The 25,342-nt window shown below is 48.4% G+C and overlaps 1 protein-coding gene across 3 annotated transcripts; it reads left to right on the top strand.

Moving 5' to 3' along the window:
* Window positions 1-294: 294 nt before the first annotated feature.
* Window positions 295-24,108, top strand: GGT7 (gamma-glutamyltransferase 7). Of its 3 annotated transcripts, none has more exons than XM_065919770.1 (15): window positions 295-485; window positions 5,773-6,008; window positions 6,380-6,531; window positions 7,965-8,082; window positions 8,955-9,022; window positions 9,237-9,310; window positions 9,884-10,080; window positions 11,963-12,050; window positions 13,582-13,709; window positions 13,875-13,963; window positions 16,293-16,442; window positions 16,562-16,679; window positions 17,440-17,577; window positions 19,596-19,688; window positions 23,469-24,108. In XM_065919770.1, the coding sequence occupies exons 1-15, from the start codon at window positions 317-319 to the stop codon at window positions 23,529-23,531; spliced, it is 1,881 nt and encodes a 626-aa protein (XP_065775842.1). In that variant the 5' UTR covers window positions 295-316; the 3' UTR covers window positions 23,532-24,108. The 3 variants fall into 3 exon arrangements, with proteins under 3 accessions (XP_065775842.1, XP_065775841.1, XP_065775840.1); XM_065919769.1 differs by having other exon boundaries at window positions 19,596-19,695; XM_065919768.1 differs by having other exon boundaries at window positions 7,965-8,094; window positions 19,596-19,695.
* The last annotated feature ends 1,234 nt before the right edge of the window (window positions 24,109-25,342 follow it).

Below are 25,342 nucleotides of genomic sequence, written 5' to 3'. Positions count from 1 at the left end.
CCTGCGTGAGGTGCCCCGAGCCACTCAGGTCGCGCTTACTGCGTGCTCTTCCCCTGCTGACCCCCCACTGCGCGATCCGGTTCGTCCTCCAGGCTCTGCATCCACACCCTCAGCCCGACCTACGCGGCCGGCGCCGGCTGATAACACTAAGCAGGAGCGGCTCTGTCAAATCCCGACACCTCCAGGGTCAGGGTTTGAGGCGCCCCCTCCCGGCAGTCCAGGAGCTCAGGCCCCGCCCTCCTCCTCCCCCACCCCCGCCCGGCCCCCGCCTCAGCACTTCCGGCAGGCGCTGCGCTGCTGGGGGGCGCGGGCGAGGATGGCGGCGGAGAACGAGGCCAGTCAGGAGAGCGCCCTGGGCGCCTACTCGCCTGTGGACTACATGAGCATCACCAGCTTCCCGAGGCTGCCGGAGGATGAGCCGGCGCCCGCGGTCCCTCTGAGGGGCCGCAAGGACGAGGATGCCTTCCTGGGAGACCCGGATACCGGTGAGGCCCGCTGGCCCCATCCCTGCCCCCTGGGACGTCTCTGGTCCTCCTTCATCTGCGCGGAGCATCACCTCCAGCTCCAGCTCCCTAATTCATTCCCTTCCTCCTGGACCTCGCCCTTCTCCTCCCCAGTCTCTGATAATTTTCTGGTGGGGTTGGGGATGCATCTCTTCCTTGGAGGCTTAGGATGCGACAAGGGAGAAGGATGCCGGGGACTGCAGTAGGAGGGGTTGGGATTACCCCTTGGGAAGAACCAACTAATAAGGAAGGAATGTTGGAGGGCAGTTCCTAAGGAACAGTTGTGATCACCCAGCAGACGATTTTCTCTAGTCACAGAGAACAGGATAGGATAAATCAAGTCAGAGACTGCAGCAGGATGGATAAAGGCTAGGTCTTGAGAAGAACTTCCCCACAGCCAGGGATTGTGGGAAAGAAAGACATGAGAAGAAACTGAGAATCTCTTTATGTCCAGGGAGGGGTAACAAGAATATAACTCTCAGCTGTCTGTGAATGATGAGTATTGGGAGACAGGGGGATGGACCATGTGACCTCTCAGAGTCCTTGGGGACCAGAGCACCTTCACTGCCCTGTGGACACCTCACCCTGCCCAGAGCAGTGGATCAGGCCAGAATGTTAGTAAGGTATCCTGCCCCCTAGCAAGCAGGCTCCAGAATTTTACTGTGTTATCTTCAGCACTCTACAGGAACTGCAAGAGGTGGGAATAGGGAGGGATGAGACAGGACCTAGGGGAGACCTGGAGCTGAAAGCTCTCTGAGCAGTTTTTACCTAATGCTCTCTCTCCTGTCCATGTGGCTCAGCTCTGTCCTCCCTTCCATTTTTCATCCTCCACCCTCCACCATCCCTCATTCCCTCAACGTCACTTCCTGGCATCAGAGCATCCTTCTGCTTCACTCTCTCTTCCTCTCAGTGCCTGCACTTGAGCCCTGTCCCTTACCAGCCTGGCAGATTCTGCTTCTCTGGCCCAGCCCTTTCTAGTCTGGCCCTTCAGTAGCTACTTCTAGGCTGACAACCGCCAATTCTTCCCCTCTCTACAACTCTCCAGTCACCTGGCTCTGACTTTCAGCCCCTGTCAACCTGACTCGATTATAGCCTATGTGAAGGGGATTTGAGGGGACCATGGAGAGGCTTATGGCCATCACATGTCAAAGCTGCAGATTAAAACTTCTTTTCTAAAGAAAGTAGCCCTGGAATCAGGAGGAAGCGAGAGAGAAGTGGGAGGATATGTCCTGGTGGATACCAGGACTGAAACCAGTTTCTTTATGCAGGAGTCAAGGATACCACTTCTGGTCCCAACACTGCCCCGACTCACTGTGTGTCTACGGGCACACATACCCTGACCTGGGCCTTAGTTTCTTCTTCCAGCTCAAAACTGGGAATGCCTATCTCCCAATCTAGAGATTGGAAACCCCTGATATGTTTTATCCTTCTTTCCTATGAATGTCTTAGCATTTGTCAAAACTGGTGATTATTTATTTGGGTGACTTTTGATTACAAGCCCTATGAGGATGGGATCATGGCTGTCTTGTTCACCATCCTTTATGCACCATCCAGCACAGTGCTAATTTCTCAGCAAAAATTGTTGAAGAAATAAATGAATGCAAAGAGAAGATCTCAAGATGAAAGAATGGCAGGGGAGGGAGTTCTCAAACCTCAGGGAGTTCCTTGAGGAGTTAATACAGGTTCTGCCCATAACCGTACGAAAGTCCTGCAAAGACCGTGGTCACTGGAGTTTCTGGGAAGCTGCTCTTTAGGCCAAGTCGTGTGCTAAGGACCTTGCCATCCTACCTGTGTAGCCATGTCTCCCGTCAATATTTTCCAAGCCCCAAGGCTCCTCTAAACCAGCGGGACCACCCTACTGGCTAACACGTCCTCCTATGTTCTGAATCTGCTGGTTCCACTGGGTGGCACTGCCCTATCCTCTTATGCAGGACTTTGGTTGTGCCTAGCTAGTCTCTAGCCTACTGTTTCCCAGGACCAAGTGTCAGGTACCCCGCAGTAGGCTCTGTGGGTAACCAAGCTAGATGGTGACCACTCCAAGATTGGGGAGAACTTTCTTTGCTCTTTTCTGAGTTCCAGGCCCATGTGTTCTTCTCTTTCCCAGACATCTGCCTCTAGATGTCCTGCAAGTCCTTCACCTTCAGCATGTTCCATGCTGTTCTTGTCATCTCTTCCCCATACACCTGTTCTTCCCCCAATGTCACTCTCAATTAATGACACTGCCATTCATCCTGTCCCAAGGTAGAAGCCCTGGAGCCACCCATGGTTCTCTCCCTTCCTCTCATTTCTAGATGGTGACCAGATGCTTTCTGTCCCCCTCCTAAGTATCTTCCAAATTCCATCTCACCATCCCTGGCATCACCACTGTAGACTAAGCTGCCATCCTCTTTGATCTGTATTACCCATAGGCTTCTAGCTATTCTTCCTGCCTCATTCCCTCTTCCCCACCCCTCCCAACTCAATCCATCCACCACCCCCCATTTCTGATCATGTTATTCCCTACTTTAAAAATCTTTAGTGATTCTCTCCTCAAGGGAGTAAGCAAGCCAGGTATGATCCCAGTCTCCTGCTAAGCTCTCTCTCCTGAGTTCTAGCAAATAAACTATTTAGGATTCGTTTCTTATGTGCTGTGCTGTGCTAAGTCATTTCAGTCATGTCCGACTCTTTGTGACCCATGGACTATAACTTGCCAGGCTCCTCTGTCCGTGGGATTCTCCAGGCAGGAATACTGGAGTGGGTTGCCATTCCTTCCTCCAGAGGATCTTCCCAGCCCAGGGATTGCATCTCTTAGACCTTCTGCATTGGCAGGCAGGTTCTTTACCACCAGTGCCACCTGGGAAGTCCCTTGTCTCTCACAAACCCAGCTAAAACTGAGAATGTTACTGGGTAGCATAACTGAAAAGTTCAGGATGTAGGGCTTCAGGCATAGTTGCAATGAAGTACTTAAAAAAGAATTGGCTTTTCTCTATCTTTTGCTTTGCCTTCATTTTTGTGGGCTTCATCTTCAGAAAGCCTCTCATTTTGTGGGGGTAAGATGCCCCCAACAGTAATAGGCTTACATCTTACCATCTTAGCAACCTAGACAGAAATAAAGTTCTTTGTCTTTCCCAGTATTCTAGCAAGCAACCAAAAAAAAAACAAAAAAACAAAAAAAAAAACAACCAACCCAGAGTCTGAGTATCATTGGTCTTGTTGCTGGTCACATGCATCTGAACCAATCACTGTACTGAGGGCCCTGTTCTGATTGGCTAGACCTAGGTTATATTCTCACTCTGGTCAGGAGGAGGGAATGAGGAATGAGAGAGGGGAATTGGTGTTCTCTAAAAGAAAATGGAATGAGGAATGGTGTCAAAGCAAATAAAAATTAGATGCCTACTAAGCCAACTGCCTTTCAGATAACTCCTGCTGTTGACCTACAAATTCAGAATAGCCAAAAGTTAAACTCATTCTTCTTCTGAAAGACTTGTTTCTTCTGGTCCCAAAATAGCCTTGTCCTGGTGTCATGCTGTTGTCCTTACACAACAGTAAAATCAGTGGTATTTTCTCCCCACCACTTAACACAGTTGGCACCCAGTAAATATTTTTATTGAATAAATGAAAAATGATATTCACTTATATATTTATATTATATATTCATATGTAATATACATTCTATTACATATTTATATTATATATTCATATATTATATATTTATATCTTCATAATAAATAATAATGATAATGATTGATTTATGGTAAATGATTCATTTACCATAATAAATGATTGGTAGAATAAGAAGACTTGAATATATCTAATTATGATGGGGCCATAGCACCTTTATCTTCTGATTCCTTATATATGATTGGAAAAACAGATTTAAGGACAAGTTCCTGGAAATATAAACTTGAATTAGCATATAAGGTTCATTTTTTGAGGATAGCACTGGCTCCTGATGCCATGTGGAGCAATGGAAAAGACGTTTTCAAGTTATGGAGACTCTTGATTCTGATATCTGTTTATTTTTTACTCTAAGCAGGCAGTATCACCTTCTTCAGCCCCAGTTTACTCTTCAGTATAATGGAGAGAGTGGACTGTCAAGAAGTTATGGGAGCGGAGGGAATGTATATAAAGTTCCTAGTATAATTAGCATCAATAAATATAAGTTCAAAACCCTTACCTTCATTTGAAACCTCTAGGAGACAAGGAGAGTTCTGGATCCACAGTGGGAATTTAACGTTTGTTGAGTGAATTCCAGTTTTATTTATAGACTCTGGTGTTGGTGCTGAGGATTGGAAGCAAACATAACCAACTGAGTTGTTGTTGTTGTTTAGTTGCCAAGTTGTGTTCGACTCTCTGTGACTCCATGGACTGTAGCCCGTAAGGCTCCCCTGTCCTTGGTATTTTCCAGGCAAGAATACTGGAGTGGGTTGCCATTTCCTCCTCCAGGAGATCTTCCGGACCTGGGAGGGACTAAACCCGCATCTCTTGCATCTCCTGCATTGGCAGGTGGATTCTTTACCACTGTGCCACCTGGGAAGCCTGCATACACACACACACACACACACACACACACGCACGCACGCACGCACGCACGCACACATTCTTTTCCATCATGGTTTATCACCGAATATTGAATATAGTTCTCTGTGCTATACAGTAGGACCTTGTATCCTTTTTTTTTCTTCAGAGTACCTGCCACAACTTGTAATGATATACTCCTTTTTTATTTGTTTACTGTCTTCTTTCCACTGGTCTTCAAAACCCAGGAGGGCAGAAACTGTCTGTTCCTTTCCCCCAGCATCTAGCATGGGACCGGACAAACAGCAGACCCTCCATATTTGTTGAACGGATGGATGGATCAGGGAAACAAGGCTGGAAGCCAGGGCCTGTCCACTAGGTTTATGGAGCTGCCTCGTGGCCTAGAAGGCTGGGCCCCAGCTAGGGCAGGATCTGGTTTCCCGGGAGAGCCCAACCCCCGCCTCTCCAGGAAGTATTCTCAGCGCTGAGTCCTGGGTCCCAGGCAATTTGGTCTAGGGACGGGAGGGAATCCAGCCACCCTGCTGCCCAGTTGTGGGGTCCCAGTCTTTTTCAAGCTGGGACCACTCCCCTCCCCCCGCTCCGCCCTCCCCGGCGTGCCTCGGAGAGACGCTGAAAGGTGGGTAGTGCGGTCTAGTGGGGTCTGTTTGACCCGGGCGGAGAGAGGGGAGGGGGACGCAGAACAGCCCCGCCTAGAGGGCGGGTAGGGCCAGGGGAGAGGAGCCCAGACAGACCCCCGGCCCGCCGCCCGCAGACCCGGACTCCTTCCTGAAGTCTGCGCGGCTGCAGCGGCTGCCTTCTTCGTCGTCGGAGATGGGCAGCCAGGACGGGTCGCCGCTGCGAGAGACGCGCAAAGATCCGTTCTCCGCGGCGGCGTCCGAGTGCTCCTGCCGCCAGGATGGGCTCACGGTGATCGTCACGGCCTGTCTCACCTTTGCCACCGGGGTCACTGTGGCGCTTATCATGCAGATCTACTTCGGGGACCCCCAGGTGAGGGGGGGGGATCGGAGAGGGAGCGGAGAGAACCAGGGGAGGAGGGGTGAGAAAGCTCTGGAGGAGACCGTGGGAACCCAGGACGGGCTTGAGTGAGGGAAGGGGGTCAGCAAATGGAAAGGGGAGAGGGCGGTGACTAGGGGGGAGGAAGGTCTCAAGGGAGGGGCTCCCGGGCGTGAGGGGGTAGAGCTCACACAAAGGAACGGATCGGGTCGCGGAGGCAGACTCGTAGGCAAAAGTCTTGGGGATAAAAGGGCAGGTCTCCCATCCCCAACGTCTGTTGGAGGTCCTGAGGTTAGTGGAGGTTCCTTAGGGAGGTAGGGGTAGGGGGGCTCCTACTGTCCCACCTAGTTCCCTGTCCCTTCCAGATCTTTCACCAGGGCGCTGTGGTGACTGATGCCGCCCGCTGCACCTCGCTGGGCATCGAGGTGCTCAGTAAACAGGGATCCTCGGTGGACGCGGCTGTCGCAGCGGCGCTGTGTTTGGGGATCGTGGCTCCGCACAGTTCTGGTCTAGGCGGGTAAGAAGCTCCCAGCTGTGAGGGTTGGGGTGCCCCAGGGCTACTTCTGTCTCTTGGTTTATCATCCTCAGTGTGTGGGAGGTCTAGTTTGAGCAGAGGGTAGACGGCCCCAAATCCTTTCGTTTGCTCTTTCTACACCCAGTCTTACCCCCTTGTCTTTTCATGGAGTCAGAGGAGGTGTTTTTCTTTAACTGGGAAAATGACTTCATAAGAGAGTATGCTGTCATTAATTAAGGCTGTGATCCTTAAACTTTTAGGATTTGCAAATCCTTAAATCCCCGTGAGTCTGATGAAAGCAATGAATCCTCTATCCTCCAAAAGTACACCCCCCGGTGGGTGCATGCGTGCTCATTCGCTTCAGTCCTGTTCCACTCTTTGCGACCCTATGGACTATAGCCCTCCAGGCTCCTCTGTCCATGGGGATTCTCCAGACAAGAATACTGGAGTGGGTTGCCATACCCTCCTCCAGTGATCTTCCTGACCCAGGGATGGAACCCACGTCTCTTAATCTCCTGCATTGGCAGGTGGGTTCTTTATCACTAGCGCCACCTGGGAAACCCCTACCTCAGGGTAAAACCTCCTAAAACAAAGATGATAAACTGGCCACCCACTGGCCACACCCAGCACACAGCCTAGTTTGGTTTGCACCCTTAAATTTTTAAAAATTTATTTGCTAATATTAAAAAATTGAGAATTTTCATAAAAATCTAGATCTCATTTCTTGGACAGTCTGGAGACATGATAACACTGGGCTTACATTCTCATGTGGTTGCAATTATCTGGAGCTGAATAGAAGCTGCTTCCCATGATGGGGCTGTAGTTGTAGTTGGCCATAGTTCCTACCACTCCCTTTTGTTTATCTGTCCTGCTTTCTCTATTACGTGAGTTGGCTGCAAACCAGTTATCTCAGATGTAACCCCCATCTCAGATGGAAACAAACCATAGACAAGGGACAGGCTGACTAAGTCCATATCATGGCTCCTGCAAGACCAGCCCTCCAGGCCCTAACTTTTGTGTACAGTCTGTGCTTACATAATTCAGTCCTGGGAGAGGGAGCAAGGCCATACCGCAGAGGCAGGTGCAGGAAGCTGGCAGGGGTCCAGCTTGGTGGGGAAGGGGAGGAATGGGGGAGGGGGAGTAGAAGGTCCTGCTCTCCCAGTCTCTGGGTTTTTCCTAATCAGGGATTAAAGTCTCCAGTAACAGGCTGGAAGAGGTCCATGGACTCTGGGTTCCCAAACCCCTTGATTTCACTCCCCATCTTGGGGGAGTAGCTCAGGCTCTGAATCCCTGCTGGAGAGGGAGCTCAGACCCCTGACTCCAGATGACAAACTGAGACTACAGCCATCACCATGGGGGAGGTTGAGGAATGGCAGGTTAATGGTTCAGAGGAGTGGCATCTTATCATCACCCTACCCCTTCTGTGTCTATCCTAGTGGGGGAGTGATGCTGGTACATGACATTCGACGAAATAAGAGCCACCTAATTGATTTCCGGGAGTCTGCACCTGGGGCTCTCAGGGAAGAGGCTCTGCAGAGATCCTGGGAGACCAAGGTGGGGACCCTGGTGAGAAGGGGGGGGTATCTACCTTTACTACCCTTCTGCTAACCCCAGCATTACTTTGCTGAATATTTACTATGGAGACAAGGAAAAGAGTTAAGTAGGATGATCTCAGGCCATGAGGGAGATAGGCAGCCCCCCCCCCCAAATAAAATAATGCACCAAAAAATCTGAGTGATTGATAACAGGTAGTACAATAACACCTGACTTCTCTGGCAACCTTGCCTATCTGGCACATAATAAGGAAGAAGAGAGGCCACTGGGTAGTCTGAGATGTCACAAAATAGCTGCATTATCACTCACACATCTCATTCTGAGACTGTTGTAGGTGACTTTCCCAGTCCCTGACATATTGGAAGATTATAGAGGAACTGCTGGAAGTAAACCCACTATCTACTGAGTGCAAAGGAGGAAATAGAATAACTCGGAGAAATAGATATTTAGTGTAGTACCAAAAGCCCAACACACCCCTGAATTATCATGGTTCAGAGTAATGGTGGTGTGATAATGAAAAGGTTAAATGAAGGTCCCTTGTCCACTGTTCTAAAAGACAAGATTAGGTATAATCCAATATAGACAGGTTTCCATCTAAATTGTTGTCTCAGCCCTTAAAAGGGTTTGCTTAACTTATAAATCTCTTGGTTATAATAGAGAAAGGAGGCCTTTCTGCTTTTACTGATAGGAAATCAGGGAGATGGGAGGAATGCATGCTGGGAACAGATTGTCCCTCCTTTGGGATACTTGGCCTGTGTCTCTCCCCTGTGCCAGCCCCCCATCCCTGGCTTGGGGCTCTGCGGAGTTCAGCCCAGCACCCCCCCTTCCAGTGACCTGGTCTCCTCTCTCCCTCACCTGCCCGCCTTGCCCAGCCCGGGCTCTTGGTGGGGGTTCCCGGAATGGTGAAGGGGCTACATGAAGCTCACCAGCTGTATGGCAGGTAAGGATTATCTCCCTGGGGACCAGGGACCCCTGCCTGCACTCCTCCTTGGGTGGCCTTCTCCTACTTTCCTGGATTCTCCCCTTCCCAACTTCCCCCTCCTAATATCCCCTTCGGTTGCCAGGACTCTCTTTCCCAGGAACCCCCCTCCCCCCCAGGACCCCTCTTCCATCCCCCAGGACCTCCTCCACCCCCTGCTCTCCGGCTCCCCCAGGCTGCCATGGTCCCAAGTCCTGGCCTTTGCAGCAGCTGTGGCCCAAGATGGCTTCAACGTGACCCATGATCTAGGTCAGTGGGGCCTGGGGGTGGAGGGAAAGGCATGAGGTTGATGGAGAGGGGAGAGGAAACCTCTGTGATTTGGGTCCAAAGCCAGGAAGTGTCTCTCTTCCGATTGGCTCCTCAGACCCCCCCTACCCACACCACTGGTACCTTCACTCTGTGTGTGTGTGTGTGTGTGTGTGTGTGTGTGTCTGTTCAGTCGCTTCAGTCGTGTCAGACTCTTTGCAGCCCCATGGACTGTAGCCCACCAGTTCTCCTCTGTCCATGGGATTCTCCAGGCAAAAATACTGGAGTGGGTTGCCATTCCCTTCTCCAGGGGATCTTCCTGACCCAGGGATCCAACCCGTGCCTCTTGCCTATCCTGCATTGGCAGGTAGATTCCTTGCCACTGGGCAACATCTTCTCTGAGAGGGAGTCTCAAATTTGGGGATCTGGGAAGGGTTCATATGCAACCCACCTCCTCGGTAATAGGCTCCTGGAGGGGCCTGCAGTCTTAGGACTGACCTCTCAGCCCTCATCCACCCTACCTGTTGCACGTGTAGTCCCAATGCCCCCAGCCTAGCCGCGCGTCCCTGCCCACAGCCCAAGCCCTGGCAGAACAGCCGCCACCCAATGCGTCTGACCGCTTCCGTGAGACGTTCCTGCCGATGGGCCACCCGCCACTACCTGGCTCTTTGCTGCGACGGCCTGACCTGGCGGCCGTGCTGGAGGTGCTTGGCACCTACGGCCCCGCCGCCTTCTACGCAGGTGGCAACCTCACCCTGGAGATGGTGGCCGAGGTAAGTGCCTTGTAGCACTTCCCCAACCCCTGCCCCTCCTCGGAGGACCCTACTTTAGAGAAGTCCTCTTCCCCCTTGCTTCCCGCTTTCTTTCTACATGTGTTTACTGGGGATTCCATGCACTTGAAATTCTAGAATAGGCACAACTAACCTCAGAATCAGATCAGTGGTTTGGGGATTGGGGGAGTTGACTGGGATGAGACACAACCTCCTAGGGTGATGAGAATGTTTTGTCTTGATTGAGAGGGGATCTTTGAGCTCCCCAGTGTTGGGACCAACCTCTAACAGTGGACTGTCCTGGCCCTCCCAGGCTTAGTGGGGACCCAGGATCAGCCTCAGCTTCACTGAGCCCACAGTCCCACCCTGCTCCCTGGGTTTTCTAGGGAGAGACACAGTCGTCACTGGTGACTCTCAGGATTAGGGAAGATTGACACAAGGGCTTACCAACCTACTCCAAAGAGTCTTAATCTGAGGCAGTAATGGGTTCTGGGAACTATTGTTGATAGTTCAAAACCACCGATGGAAAATTATGTTCGAGATAAGGATTCACGGGCCAACTGAGTGATTCTCTCATTTGTGCATCGGGAGTGGGAATTAAACAGGCCCATCATTCATTCTACATTCATGGAGCATCTGCTCCGTGCCAGCCTCAGTGCTGGGCACTGGCGTTATGGATGTGGTGATAGACACCCATCTCAAATGGATTTCCCTGGAAAGCCCAGCAGAGTACTGGCTTTAGATCTCCTGGGTCCAAGGGCTCCATCTACACTTGGTCGGTCTCTCTCTTTTTCCGTCTCACAGCTCTATTTTCCTTTATTTGAAGTCACTCTCTGTCAGATCCTTTCCACACCTGCTCTTCACCAGCCATCCTTCCAGCAAGCCATCCCAAAGAAAGAGCCTTCTCACTCCAGTAGTTCTAACAAAACCTCAAAGCTAGGTCTCATTGGCCCATCATGGGTCTATTCCCAAACCAATCACAGTGGCATGGAAAAGAAATGCCCTGATTAGCCAGACCTGGGTTGAATATCTTCTCCTGATGGTGGAGAAAGGAATGAACAGGATTCTAACAAAAGACCATCAGAGCTTTCCCACAGTTGAGTTTATTAACTTACCAGACAAAGCCAAGAAATTCAATGTGTAGGTCACTGAGGGTAGTTTAGAAGCCAGAGGCTTCAAGTTCTAAAAAAGTACTAAAAAAAAAAAGAAAGAAAGAAAAGAGGAGGGGATTCCTAGTGGTTATGCTAATTTAGGGTTAAAAAATAGCATGTTGGATAGAATGAGGCCATAGGTTTGTACAAGATTGGATCATGGGTCAGTGGAGTGCTCAGTTATGTCCAGTAAGGGCTGTTCCTTCCAGGGTCATCCATAGTTCCTGATTTTGGAGTGACTTTAGTTGATTGTAGTGAAATGCAAAATTCAGTTTTGATATCTCCTAGGCAAGTGCTGCCGCAAGTGGAAAATCTTTCTTCTACATAGGCAGGGGGCAGTATGTGCAAAGACATAGTCATGAGTTCAGCATCTGCAGGTCACTCTGGTTGCTGTACAGAGCTCATTGGGGAGCAACAGGACGTGAAGTGGGAGAGGTAGGCAGGGGCCAGGTCACACAGGGCCTTGGATGCCAAGGAGGTCATTCATAGATCGTATCTAGCACAACACCTGGCACATACTGGGTGCTTATCATTAGCGTTTTTTTCCCTTTCCTTTTTCTTCACGTACCCACAGCTGATGGGGTTCCCTAAAGCTCATGATGGGAATTGCAGAAGGCACAAAAATTGTAAACATTTGATCTGTGTGTGATGCAAACATATACCTTAAGCTAAACTGCATGCTTCCAGTGTGGTGTGTAACTCACGGTGGAGGGGGGTCATTCTCTCCTCTCCAGGCTCAGCACGCAGGGGGCGTCATAACTGAGGAGGACTTCAGCAACTACAGTGCCCTCTTGGAGAAGCCTGTGTGTGGCGTGTACAGAGGTGACCTCTCCCCCAGCTCCCAGGGTCCCCACTGAGGAGAAGCCTCCCAGTCCATGGCCACACCCTTTTGGCCTAGTGGCTCCTCCCCATTTCACAAGAGAGAAACTGAGGCAATGAGCTGCCTAAGCAGCCAACCGTTGAAGTAAGCCAGAGCCAGCCTACCTTCTGAAGTAGTCATGGGGTCAGTTACCCCAAATATTTAGGAGATGGAGAGGGAGGTCTGGTCAAAGGCTGAAGCCTAGGGTTTGGGGTTCTGGCCATAGGTTTTCTTGATCTGGGTTCTGTGTTGTCTCAGCCCCCTCCACAGCCCCTCTCTCACTGCCTGTACTTCCTAAGATGAGTCCTTAAGACCAGTATCCATCTTAGCTTCATGTTAGAACAAACTCTTCGAGACAGTCAGAGGCCCACCTCCTCATTGTGCTAAAAGGAAACTGAGGCCCTGGAGAGGAAAGGAACTAAACCTACCAAACTCAAAACCAATGAGGAACCCAAAAAGTCAAGCTTACCACATGGGTGAACTCCATGTTTGTTGAACCCAAAGTGGTGGGCTCCTGGGTTCCTCAGAAGGCCCTTAGGCCTTCTGTCCTCAGGAGGCCCAGATCACCTCAAGCTCCAGCAGAGGCTGCTTCTGTGTTCAGGTTTCCAGGCCTCAATCTCTTAGGCCTGATTCTTCTTCCAGAAGGGGTGGAATATTGAGCAGAGGATGAGCATAGCCTTGGAGTCAGAAGACCTGGTTTTGGGTACCAGCTGTGCCATTCACCTTAAACAAGCCACTTCCCACTTTGAGCCTTGTTTCTTTCCTTAAAAGGGAGATAATAATAATGCTTGCCTCTCAGGATACCATGAGGAATTGATGAGGTGATGCTGGAAGTTGCCCTGAACAGAATGGGCACTTGAATGTGTCATATTTGATTTCCATTTGCCCTCACCAGACTAGGTTCTCTTGGCAATGCCAGTACCTTGAGTACTCTGGGCTCTCCTTACCTCTTATAACCTTGGACCAGCTACCTCATTTTACAGTTTCCTCACCTGTAAAATGGGGATAACAGTACCCGTTACAAGGATTAAATGAGTTAATTAGTGTTATTTGTCAGGTATTATTATTCCTTTGATATCCAAACATCTAATAACAGAGACTTCAAATTGGAAGAGAAATTTGCTATTTCCAAGAAGTTTCAAGAGTGGGATCAGCAGGGGCCCTGTGGGAGGAGCTGAAAGGAGACATATGGTAGACCAGAAATCTGGACATCTGAATACCTGTCCCTGCTCTGTCAATGGATGGCAGTGTGGCTCTGGGCAAATCACTGTTTTCCTGAGCCTCAGTTTCCTCTTAAGGAAGAGGAAACAAAAGACAAATATTCTGGCCCGGCCCTTGACTCACCATGTGAACTTGTATGCACCCCTTTGCCTCTCAATGTAGTTTCCCTATCTGATGAGGAGGTTCAGGGCAGTGGTCTCAAGCCTGTGTGATGGTGGGATGTGGAGATGCCTTGACCCCTCCCCTGCCATCGGTCGTTTCCTGTCCTTTCAGGCCACCTGGTTCTCAGTCCCCGACCCCCACACACAGGCCCTGCCCTCATCAGTGCTCTCAATATCCTCGAGGGCTTCAATCTCACTAGCCTGGTATCCCGGGAGCAGGCTCTTCACTGGGTGGCAGAGGTAAGGCTGACCCCTTCGCTCCACGTGGGTCTGGAGACACAAGAGTGGGGGGATGGGGTGCTGCCATAAGGCCTGACTAAATCACCTCCAAGTTTCCTCACATAGGAAGATCCTGGCTGCTGGGAGGGGCTTGGCAGCCTCTTCACACCCCTGCTCTGTTTACAGACCCTGAAGATTGCATTAGCCCTGGCCAGCAGACTGGGAGATCCCATCTACGATTCTACCATCACTGAGAGCATGGATGACATGCTTAGGTGGGTCCCCAGGAGCAGGACCCTGAGCACTACAGAGGTGGTGGCAGGTGTGGGGAAAGAATCAGGTGAAGCAGCTGGTGGAGCAGTGAAGCCTGCAGTCCCAAGTCAATGTCAGCTCAACCCCAGTTCACAGTGTGACACTAGTCACCTCACTGTGTGCCTCAGTTTTCCCATCTGTACAACAAGGTGATCTACTTCATACAGCTCTCAAATTTTTTTGACCCCAGTGAGTGAAAGTCACTCAGTTGTGTCCGACTCTTTGCGACCCCATGGACTGTAGCCCATGAGGCTCCTCTGTCTATGGAATTCTCCAGGCCAGAATACTGGAGTGGGCAGCCGTTCCCTTCTTCAGTGGATCCTCCCAATCCAGGGATCGAACCTAGGTCTTACGCATTGCAGGAGGATTCTTTACCATCTGAGCCACCAGGGAAGCCCTTTGACCCCAGAGGGCACCTATATGGACCCAGCTGATCCCTCTTTGGAGTGGAAAAAGAAAGTAATGAAAAAGACCCCCCAGGCAAATACTGGAGGTGGTGGGGGTTTTGATTAAAATGTACCTATATTAGCAATGTAACGTAGTAAGATTGTGGGCTCTATTTGGACAGCCCCAGTACAAATCCCAGTTTTAACCATCCACTAACTATGCAGCCTTTGGCAAGTCATTTAAACTCTCTAAGTCTCAGTTTCTACAAAGGCCTGACAATAATGGTGCAACTTTGGGACTTCTCTGGTGGTCCAGTGGTTAAGATTCCACTCTTCCAATGCAGGAGGTACAGGTTCAGTCCCTGGTTGAGGAACTAAGTTTCCAAATGTAAATAAGTAAAAATATAGAAATTTTTAATTAAAAAATTTTTTTAAAGTGGTGCCAACCTTATGAGGTCATGGTGAGGAATAAACAAGATCATACATGCAAAGTGCTTAGATAGTTGTCTGGCAAGTAATAAATATTCAACAGATATCATTGTTATCAATTGATAATAGGGGTAAGATTGATTACTATTTAACTGCTACTATAACGAACTTAAAAGCTAGTTAAAGGGAAAATCAGAAGCCAAAAATATAGTTCATGTCAATTTATACCGGTACTCAAACAACCCTCTATGAATTAAGTTATTAAATAATTAAGTTATTAATTAAGTTATTAATCAATTAATTAATTAAATGATGAGGCTAAATAAACAGCTAATAATTAAATAGCAGAGACAGCAGCAACCAAAAATTATAACCAGTTCAAGGCCACAAGGATAAAACCTAAAAACCAAGCCTCCTCCCGCTTCCCCCTCCTCAAACCACTTGAAACAAAACCCTCCATACCTTCTCTGTGTGCCCACCAGCCCTCATGGTTGAAAACTGAATGAATGTCTTTAGTAATCCTTGGTAAGTTGTTTTTCTCTAATCAGAATAACTAACTAACCATTATCATGTAAGAAACCTTCGGTTGAACTTTAAAAAGTGAAGAATTGCAAGTTCTCAAGATCAATGCAAATTTAACTCTAAAATACACACACACACACAAACACACACACATATACCTATATTAAATTAATTGAACTGATTTATCCAGTAAATAGTTATTAATGTGCCAGGTCCTTGTGTGCCTTGGGGAAAAATTCTAATAGCAAGTAAAGATCTCTGTATACAAAACCTTCCTCTGACTGAACTCTTAATAAAACTTTAGTTCTGGACTACAAACACTAAGTTAAATGAATTCAGTTTATTCATTCAAAACAAATCTTTCTGATCATCCCTTATGTTCCAGGTACTTTAATAGAAAGGATCAAATGAATTGTTGAGTAACTAAAAGATTTGATTGAAACATGAAATAAACTAAACATTGACTCTAGAAGAAAATCTGTGCTGTGCTAAGTCGATTCAATGGTGTCCGACTCTTTGCGACCCTATGGGCTGTAGCTCACCAGGCTCCTCTGTCCATGGGATTCTCCAGGCAAGAATACTGGAGTGGGTTGCCATGCCCTCCTCCAGGGAATCTTCCTAACCCAGGGATCGAACCCACGTCTTATACATCTCTTGCATTGGCAGGCGGGTTCTTTACCACTAGTGCCACCTGGGAAGAAGGAGCTTTTCTTTTTTTCCAGAAAAACCTGAACAACATTTAAATCAATTCATTCAATAACTATTTCCAGATTATTTGCTATATGCTAGGAATAAGCGAACTTCTGCTCTCAGAGACCTAACAGTTCAGTAGTGGGGTGGAGCTAGGGGAAGCAGGTTTTAATCAAATAATTGCACAAAGAGACTCCACAAAGTGTGGTAGGTGGGGGTAACGAGTGCCCAGTATGTGTTCATCTCTTACTTCTTATCTTTTCAGCAAAGTGGAGGCTGCCTACTTCCGGGGCCAGATCAATGACTCCCAGACAGCCCCTGTCCCGCTCCTGCCCATCTATGAGCTCAACGGGGCTCCCACGGCTGCCCAGGTGTTGATCATGGGCCCTGACGACTTCATCGTGGCCATGGTCAGGTATGCCAGCTCAGACTCAGAACCTGGCACAAAGGATCATTGGGACCAGGAAGGAGGTGGGAGTTGGGTAGGAGTGAGGGCAGGCTCAGAGCTCACCTGGCCTTGACCTTGGTCCCCAGCTCCCTGAACCGACCCTTTGGCAGCGGCCTCATCACCCCCTCGGGGATCCTGCTCAACAGCCAGATGCTGGACTTCTCTTGGCCCAACAGGACTGCTAACCATCCTGCGCCCAGCCTGGTAGGGCCTCGCTTCCCTTCTTCCCTGGGGACCCTGAGATCTAGGTAGAAGGTGCAGTGGCATGACTGCTCCTCCCTCCCCACTTCTTCTAGGAAATTATATTATCAAGAAAAACAGCTAAACAAGGTATCCACTTCCTCCCCAATTCAAGTGGCTTGGAGCCTGGTGGATCCAAAGAAACCTCATCCCATTCTGCCACCATCTTACTGTGTGACCTGGGGAAAATCTTGTCCCCTCTCTGGGCCTCAGTTTCTTCACCTACTGTACAGTGAGGATATTGGCCACCTTGGGATGCTTTGGATACTTTGCAGAATTAGCAGTCTATGACTGTGTGATGCTAAGCACTGAAGGGGCGCTGAAGAGGAACCCAAAGAGAAAAGAGATATGAATTATTGTCTGTTGTGACAGCAGTGTTCTTAGCATCCTGCGGGCTGGGTCCCAGCAGGATAAAGACAGACAGCGACGCCCAGGGTGGGGATGAATCTGTTCCTTCTCACGGTCCTCTTTCTGGGCTTGATCCCTCTCCCACCACCCATGGTAGCCCCCTAGCAGCCCATAGTTCAGGGGATCCAGTATCTACCTCGGTTATCCAAGGACCCTGCCCATTTCACAGACAGCAAACTGTGGCCTGGGAATGGGCGGTCCCCATGAAAACTGGGGCTGTGGAAGGTTCAGGAGAGTGAGAGATGTTGGAAGAGTGATGGAGTAAGCCTTTCCTGTCCCGTTCCACCTCTTATTCCCCTGTGATCTCTGACAACAGGAGAACTCGGTGCAGCCAGGGAAGCGGCCACTGTCTTTCCTGCTGCCCACTGTGGTCCGGCCAGCAGAAGGACTCTGTGGGACCTACCTTGCCCTGGGGGCCAATGGAGCTGCCCGGGGCCTCAGCGGCCTGACCCAGGTGAGGTTCCCCCAGGTAGGCCTTTCATGGCTAGGAGTCAAGCTGTGACCGGGGCTGCGGATGCCCCTCATGTCTGACTTGTCCTCATCTCTTGTTTATTTATTTTGGGGGGCTTCCCCAGTGGCTCAGCAGTAAAGAATCCACCTGCAATGCAGGAGATGTGGGTTCAATCCCTGGGTCAAGAAGATCCCCTGGAGGAGGGAATGGCTACTCACTTCAGTATTCTTGCTGCAAGAATCCCATGGACAGAAGGGCCTGGCAGGCTACAATCTATGGGGTCACAAAGAGTTGGACACAACTGAAGCAACTAAGCACATTTATTTTTGCCTGTAACCGCTTCTCAGCCTTTTGACTAAGATCAAGTGTATTTTTGGCTGTGCTGGGTCCTTGCTGCTGTGTACAGGATTTCCTTAGTTGCAGCAAGCAGGGGCCACTCTTCCCTGTGGTGCATGGGCCTCTCACTGCAGTGGCCTCCCTTGGTGCGGAGCATGGGCTTCAGGCATGGGCTTCAGTAGTTGCAGCTCTCCAGCTGCAGAACACGTGCTCAGTAGCTGTGGCACACTGCCTTAGTTGCATGCGGAATCTCCTCAACCAGGGATTGAACCAGTGTCCCTTGTGTTGGTAGATGGATCCTCAACTACTGGGCCACCAGGAAAGTCCCTGTCTTCATCTCTTAACACACACCAAGCATGGGCTTGAGGTTGCTTTGTGGCAGTCCCCTCCTGAGCGCTGGGGACATGAACTATGTCACTCTTGGTAAAAATGGAGCCCTGAAGCTTCATGTCATCCCAGGTTTCAGCGAAATCACAGGGTCGGTAGAATTGAGAGATCAGAGAGCATCTGGGCTGCCTGGGTTCTGTCAACGTCAAGTCCCATTGTGCTCCTAGTCAATATCCGAATAACAAGCAGCCCTCTTCAGGGTCTGATTTTGAAAGGGAGGGCCTGCTCCCTTCTAAAACATCTCACTACAGTTCCATGAATGTCTTGAGCATCTGTTTGATGTGCCAGACTTGTACTTTGGCAGACGATGAGTTAACAAACCTGGGCTTTGGAATCAGACCCCTCTGGGCCCCAGCTTAAGTGCTGCCAATTTCCAACTGTGTGGTGTTGGGGAATTCACTTAACCTCTCTGAATCTCAGTCTCCTCCTCTGTAAAATGGAGATAATAACCAATAGCTAACATTCATGGAGCTTTTACCTAGTGACAGGCATTGTTACATGTGTTAACCTTATAACCTTCCCAACTTTGGGAGGAATCTTTACTTCTATTTCATAGATGAGGAAACTGAGACCCAGAGAAGTTCAATCTAGTAAGAATGGGCAGGCAAGTAGGGGAAGAAGGTGGGATGAATTGAGAGTGTAGCACTGACATACATGCATACATACATATATATATATGTGTGTATGTACTACTCTAGTAAAACACTGGGAGGGCTCAGCTTGGTGCTCTGTGATGACCTAGAGGGGTGGGATGGTGCGAAGGAGGCTCAAGAGGGATGGGATATATATACACTGACAGCTGATTCATGCTGCTGTACAGCAGAAACTAACACGATATTGTAAAGCAATCATCCTCCAATCTAAGTAAATAAACAAAAAGGATGGGCAGGCAATTTGGTTGCGGAGCCTACTCACACTTCCAACCCCAAAACTGTAAGTATCTGCACGTAGTGTACCCGAGTGTACACTCCCATCTGTTAGCCCTCTCCTGGCCAAGAAGAAGGGAGGAGAGCCTCAGCTTGTATTAAAGGAGATTGGGTGCTACTGGTGCCTCTTCCCTAGCTCTTTCCAAACTCTGGAATGAACCCCTTTTCTTCGCTGGCCCTTGGTTTCCCCTCTGTGAAATAGAGACGGTCGTCACAGGCCTCCCTGTCTTCTGGGGCTGTTCGGAAACTCAGATGACACCCCTGGTGTAAATGGTTCCAATACTAAGGAGTCTGGACCAGGGGTGAGGGCTGTGGAGGCCTGAACCTACACCTGTGGGACAGCCCTGACTTCTGCCCCTTGGCTGCCTGCAGGTACTCCTGAACGTCCTGACCTTGAACCGGAACCTGAGTGACAGCCTGGCCCGTGGTCGCCTGCATCCGGACCTACAGACCAACCTCCTGCAGGTGGACAGTGAGTGAAGAACAAAGGTCCCCATGGGGTGGGCGCAGGGCAGGGTGGAGAAAGGGGCTCCTCCCAAGGGTGCCCCTTCCCTGACCGGCACCAGCTCCCTGCCAGTGAAAGTCAGGTTTCTTTCGACCAACTCCTATCAGAATAGTAAAAGGTTTGGGAATTGAAATCTATCCTGCCGTTTCCTGTCTGTGGCCTTGCAAAATGCAGGTCTCCTCTCTGAGCCTTAGTTTTCTCATTTGTAAAATAAGATATTGTTGTTCATTTTGCAAACTGCTCATTCAACAGTTATACTGAATACCTACTGTGTGCCAGGTATTATCCTAGGTGCTGGGGGCACTGCATTTACAGGCTTACAGGAAAATAAATAAAGAAACATGAAAAAGTGAAATAAATTCTCCACAGAGCATTAAAACAGGATGATATATATGACTGACTCCATGACTGGGGAAGCTTTCTCTTTGGTGACATTTAAGCTGAGATCTGAAGAGTGGGAAAGAGGCTACCAGGAGAAGAACTGTGGCAGGAATGTAGGCCAAGGGAACAAACGCAAAGAACTCATTGCAGGAATAGACTTGGTGGTGTAGGAGTAGAAAGGAAACCAGGGTGAGTGAGGGTGAGATAAGATCAGAGAAGCAGGCAGGGGCCAGATCAAAGACCTTAGAGATTATGGTGAGGAGACACACTTTCCTCTAAGAAGGATGGGTGCTTAATTTTGGACCCCGCTTAATCTCATAACTGGGGAAGTATGTGCACCTTTGAGAAGTTTTTATTAGAACAATGTATTATGCTAGTCCAAAAGGGATACAGAATTGAATGAGACATGGTCCTTGCTTGTTCAATCTCTCCGTTCTATAGATAAAAAAACTGATCCTCACAGAGGTTATTAATTAGTCAAAGGTAAACCAATAAATGGCAGAACTGATATCAGATACATGCCAAAACAGTTTTTTTACTGCATGACTCTTGATATCTCTTGGACAGAAGTGTGTTAGAAGCCACAGACCCTCAGTAGTTACACCCTGTAGTTGCTCAATGTCCCTTGGATCCCAGTTGATGGGTAATGAGCTCAATTCCTTGAAAATGAATATTGCTTAACTACTATCTTCTGGTCTCTATCAAATGTAAGGCTCTGTGCTAAGTTACTGTGGGGGTGAGAGGTTCTCATCCCAGCCCTCCCTGGAAGGACACACAAGTCTAAGGATTTGGAGAGTAAAGGGAAAGTTTTTGCACTTGAGGGCTCTGGAAGGCTTTATGGAAGAGCTAATAACTAGCTGGGCCTTGATGTATGAGCTGAAATTTGGCATGTGGAGGTAAAGAACATTCTGGACCAGGGGGAGGGGGTATACCTTGGACAAAGACAGAAAAAAATGGTTCAGAGAGCAGCCAAGAGGCCAGCTGAACTAGAGACATGGTTTCCCAAACTTCAGAATTTATCCAGTACCTTCATGACTTTTGCCACATTTGCACACCATTTAAAGCATTATTTACATAATGCTTTGTGTGTCTACAAATGGGCTTCCCTTTTCACCTAAGTGTATTTTAAAAGTAAATCTTATAACCACAAATGGGAAAATGGCATAATTTGCCACAAACAGATGGTAAATGGCTACAAAAATAATCAAATTTTTTAGGTTTTAGTTAGATGTTTTTGCCCACAGATGGTTCTGAGATCTGCTTGCTTTTAAAGAAAAAGATTAGAAATGTTAGAGAATACACTGGGATGTAGTCCTTTCTATTATCAAAAGGACTGAAAGTGAACCCCAAAGGGAATATATTTCCAACTTGGTGATGTAATGTTATCCAATGTGTGTCCTTATCTCAAGAAGTACCCCAAAATCATCCCATTTGGGGAAATAAGAAGATCAGATTTTTGTTGAGCAGTGGGAGGTGAAGATACATGGTATACCACGAAGGTTCATGTTAAGAAGTATGGACTTTATCTAGTTGAGCAGGGGGCGAATATGACTTGATTTGTTTTATGTAGGGAAGGTAGATTGAAAGGAGAAGAACTTAAGTCAGAGAAACACAAGAAAGCAGCTGGGATAATGGTCCACGCAAGAGATGATGAAGACCTGAACTTATGCAGGAGAGTGAGATTGATTTGTTCATTTATCCATTTACTGTGTCCTCACTCTGTCCTAGGCAATGGGGATCAATAGTGAGCAAGACGGCATTCTTGCCTTCAGAAAACTTATTTTCTAGTGAAGGGAGACACAGTAAATACATAAACAAGATGCAGGTGGCAGTAAGTACTTTGAAAGAAAATAAAGCAAGGTAAAGATGACAGGGGCTGCTGTTTTAGATAGTGGTCAGGAAAGTTCTTGAAAACTAGAAGGAAGTATGAGAGCTAGTTCTGTGATTATGTAGTAGAGAGCATTGTAGGCAGAGAGAATAGCAGAGGCAAAAGCCCTGAAGTAGGAGCATGTTTGACTTACTTGAGGGATGGCAAGGAGGCCAGCTTTCCTGGTGGCTCAGACAGTGAAGAATCTGCCTGAAATGCTGGGGACCCAGGTTCAACCTCTGGGTCAGGAAGATCCCCTGGAGAAGGGAATAGCTACCCACTCCAGTATTCTTGCCTAGAGAACTCCATGGACCGATGAGCCTAGCGGGCTACAGTTCTTGGGGTTGCAGAGAGTCGGACACGACTGAGTGACTAACACTTGTTTACTTAAGGAGGCTAGAGCAGGGTTTTAAGCAAGGAAGATAGTAAAAGGAAGTGAGGAGTTTAAAGAGATGCGACTTTCCTGATAACGTTGGGCCTTAGAGACTTTGGTGAGGATTTTGAATTTCGTTCTAAGAATCATCAAAATTGTTGGAAGGTTTTGAGCAGGAGAAGTGACATGGTCTGACTAATGGCTGCTATGTGAATAGGCTGTAGGGAAGCAGGACTGGAAGTACAAAGACCAGTTAGTGGACTGTTTGGTAATGCTGGCAAGCAATGATGGCAGCTTGGCCTAGGCAGATGGGATGAAGACCCCCAAAGCCAAGCCCTTTTTCCAATATTAAGAATGATGACACACTATTGATCACTTACTATATTCAAGGCTCTGAGTTTTGTGCTTTGTGTGTATTATTTGCTTTAGTGTCTGTAATAACTTTATGTGGTACGTTCTCAGATAATACCCATTTTGTACGTGATTAAACTGAGGCTCAGAGAGGTAACACAGTTTGCCCAAGGTCACACAGCTCGTTAGAGCCAGTGCTCTAAACAAGTGGTCCCCAACCTTTTTGGCACCAGGGACCAGTTTCGTAGAAGACAATTTTCCCATGGACTAGAGGGCCTGGGAGATGATTTGGGGATGATTCGAGCACATTACATTTACTGTGCACTTTATTTCTAAAGCTTCCCTGAGAGCTCAGTTGGTAAAGAATCCGCCTGCAATGCAGGAGACCCTGGTTCGATTCCTGGGTTGGGAAGATCTCCTGGGGAAAGGAAAGGCTACCTACTCCAGTATACTTGGGCTTCCCTGTGGCTCAGCTGGTAAAGAATTCTCCTGCAATGCAGGAGATCTGGGTTCACTCCCTGAGTTGGAAAGATCTCCTGGAGAAGGGAAAGGCTACCTACTCCAGTATTCTGGCCTGGAGAATTCCATGGACTGTATAATTCATGGGATTGCAAAGAGCTGGACACGTCTGAGCACCTTTCACTTTCACTTTATTTCTAATCTAATCCCACGGCTGATCTGACAAGGAGGTGCCAGTCCACGGCCCGGAGGTTGGGGACCCCTGCTCTAAACTCTCTGAATGTGTGTATGTTGGGGAATGGTTTTCAGGTGAGTTCACAGAGGAAGAGATTGAGTTCCTGGAAGCCAGGGGTCACCACGTGGAGAAGGTAGATGTCTTATCCTGGGTCCATGGCAGCCGGAGAACCAATAACTTCATCATCGGTGTGAAGGACCCTCGGAGCCCAGATGCAGCCGGAGCTACCATCCTGTAGAGCAGCCGGGGGGGCGGGAGTCTCTGCTCCCTGCCGTTGCATGTTCCTAGAGTCCCTCCTTCTCCCAGGTTTGGTCTCAGAGGGACCCCAGGGATGCCCCAGATCAGGGGCCAGAGGGGATGCTTAGCAAACCCTATTCCAGAGTAACGGGAAAATTCTCCATCTGGAGGCCTGTGGTGGTGGCAGTGGTGGTGTCAGTGTCCACAGGACCTTGAGGAGTCAGACTGTCTGTCTGTCTCCTTTCCCTCAGCCATGCAGGCCCTGAGCTTAGGGATGTGCTTGCAAACCCTTTTCAAGAGTCCTCACCACCCCAACATTGCCAGTTGGGCCTGACCTGACCTTGTCTTCCAGCTCCTTTCTCCTGTCCCCAGCCTCATTTCTGAAATGACTAGGATTTTTTTTTAATGGGCCATCCTAGGGAAGCAAGTGGGGGAGGGCTCTTTTCCTCCTCCCATCAGGTTGAGGTGGGGGCCTTACATCTGGGGGGCCCCAGGGTGTGGGGTAGGGGTGGGGGTGGGGACCAGCTCAGGGGCTTCCATTTGCAAAAGGGAATTAAAGAAAGAATATTGCTTAACCATGGCTCTGACTTGATTTATGTTTTGTTGTGCTGGGAGGGGAATGAGAGAGGACACCTTGGCTCACCTTATCCCAGTAGCCCTGACTCCAGGGCAAGCTGGAATGAACTTTGTGGAGGTCATAACAATATTCACCATCTATCCAAGACTGCTTCCCAGGTGGCGCTAATCTTTATAAAAAACCCGCCTGCTACTGCAGGAGATTAAGAGGCGTGAGTTCAATCCCTGGGTCAGGAAGATCCCCTGGAGAAGGGTATGGCAACCCACTCCAGTTTTTTTGCCTGGAGAATCCCATGGACAGAGGAACCTGCTGGGCTATAGTCCATGGGTTCGCAAAGAGTCAGACACGACAGACTTAACATGTAGCAGGCATCCAAGACTAAAACTAATAAAAATAATTAATAACAATAATTATAATGATAGAATCTGTTGAACACTTACTGTGCACCAGGCTGTATGCTAAATTCTTTATGTGGATAATATTAATTACATTATAAATCTTCATTACAGACTTCATGAGGTTGGTACTGATATTATTCCCATTTTACAGATGGCAAAAAGAAGTTAAGGAACTAGTTTAATGTTCCTCCTGTATTAAATGGAAGAATTGGGATTCAGTCTCAGAATATTGAACTCCTAATCTATGCTCTTAACCATTTGAACATCTACTAGGTAAACTGTTTGTTATAAAGCATACTTTACACAGTATATATCAGATAATAAATACATTTTACAGATTATATCATTCATGCACGAATGTTATCTACCCATTATGTTACAGGTACTTTGTTAAGCACTGGAGATTCAGGATTGAAAAAAAAAAAAAAACAGACAATTTTTTGTGTGTGGATTTTCAGTCTATAGGGGAAGTCAAATGTTAAATAAATAAGGACCCAGATAATTAGGGTAATTCCATCATGATACGGTCTATGAGGAAATACAACAGGAAAGGTAATTTTGTTCTGTTTTGGAGTGGGATCAGCTTCTTCCAGATAATGAGATGAGCAAGATTGACAGAAAATATTAGATGCGAGGTGTGGGAATGTCGTTTTAGGCAAAGAGACCGGTAAATGCAAACATCCCATGGTGAAGAGGTGAAAGAACACCGGTGTACACTTCTTAGAGCAGGGGTCAG

This window comes from Muntiacus reevesi, chromosome 2 (assembly GCF_963930625.1).
Source record: "Muntiacus reevesi chromosome 2, mMunRee1.1, whole genome shotgun sequence".
Lineage (NCBI taxonomy): Eukaryota > Metazoa > Chordata > Mammalia > Artiodactyla > Cervidae > Muntiacus > Muntiacus reevesi.
This window is presented reverse-complemented; position numbering and strand designations above follow the sequence as displayed.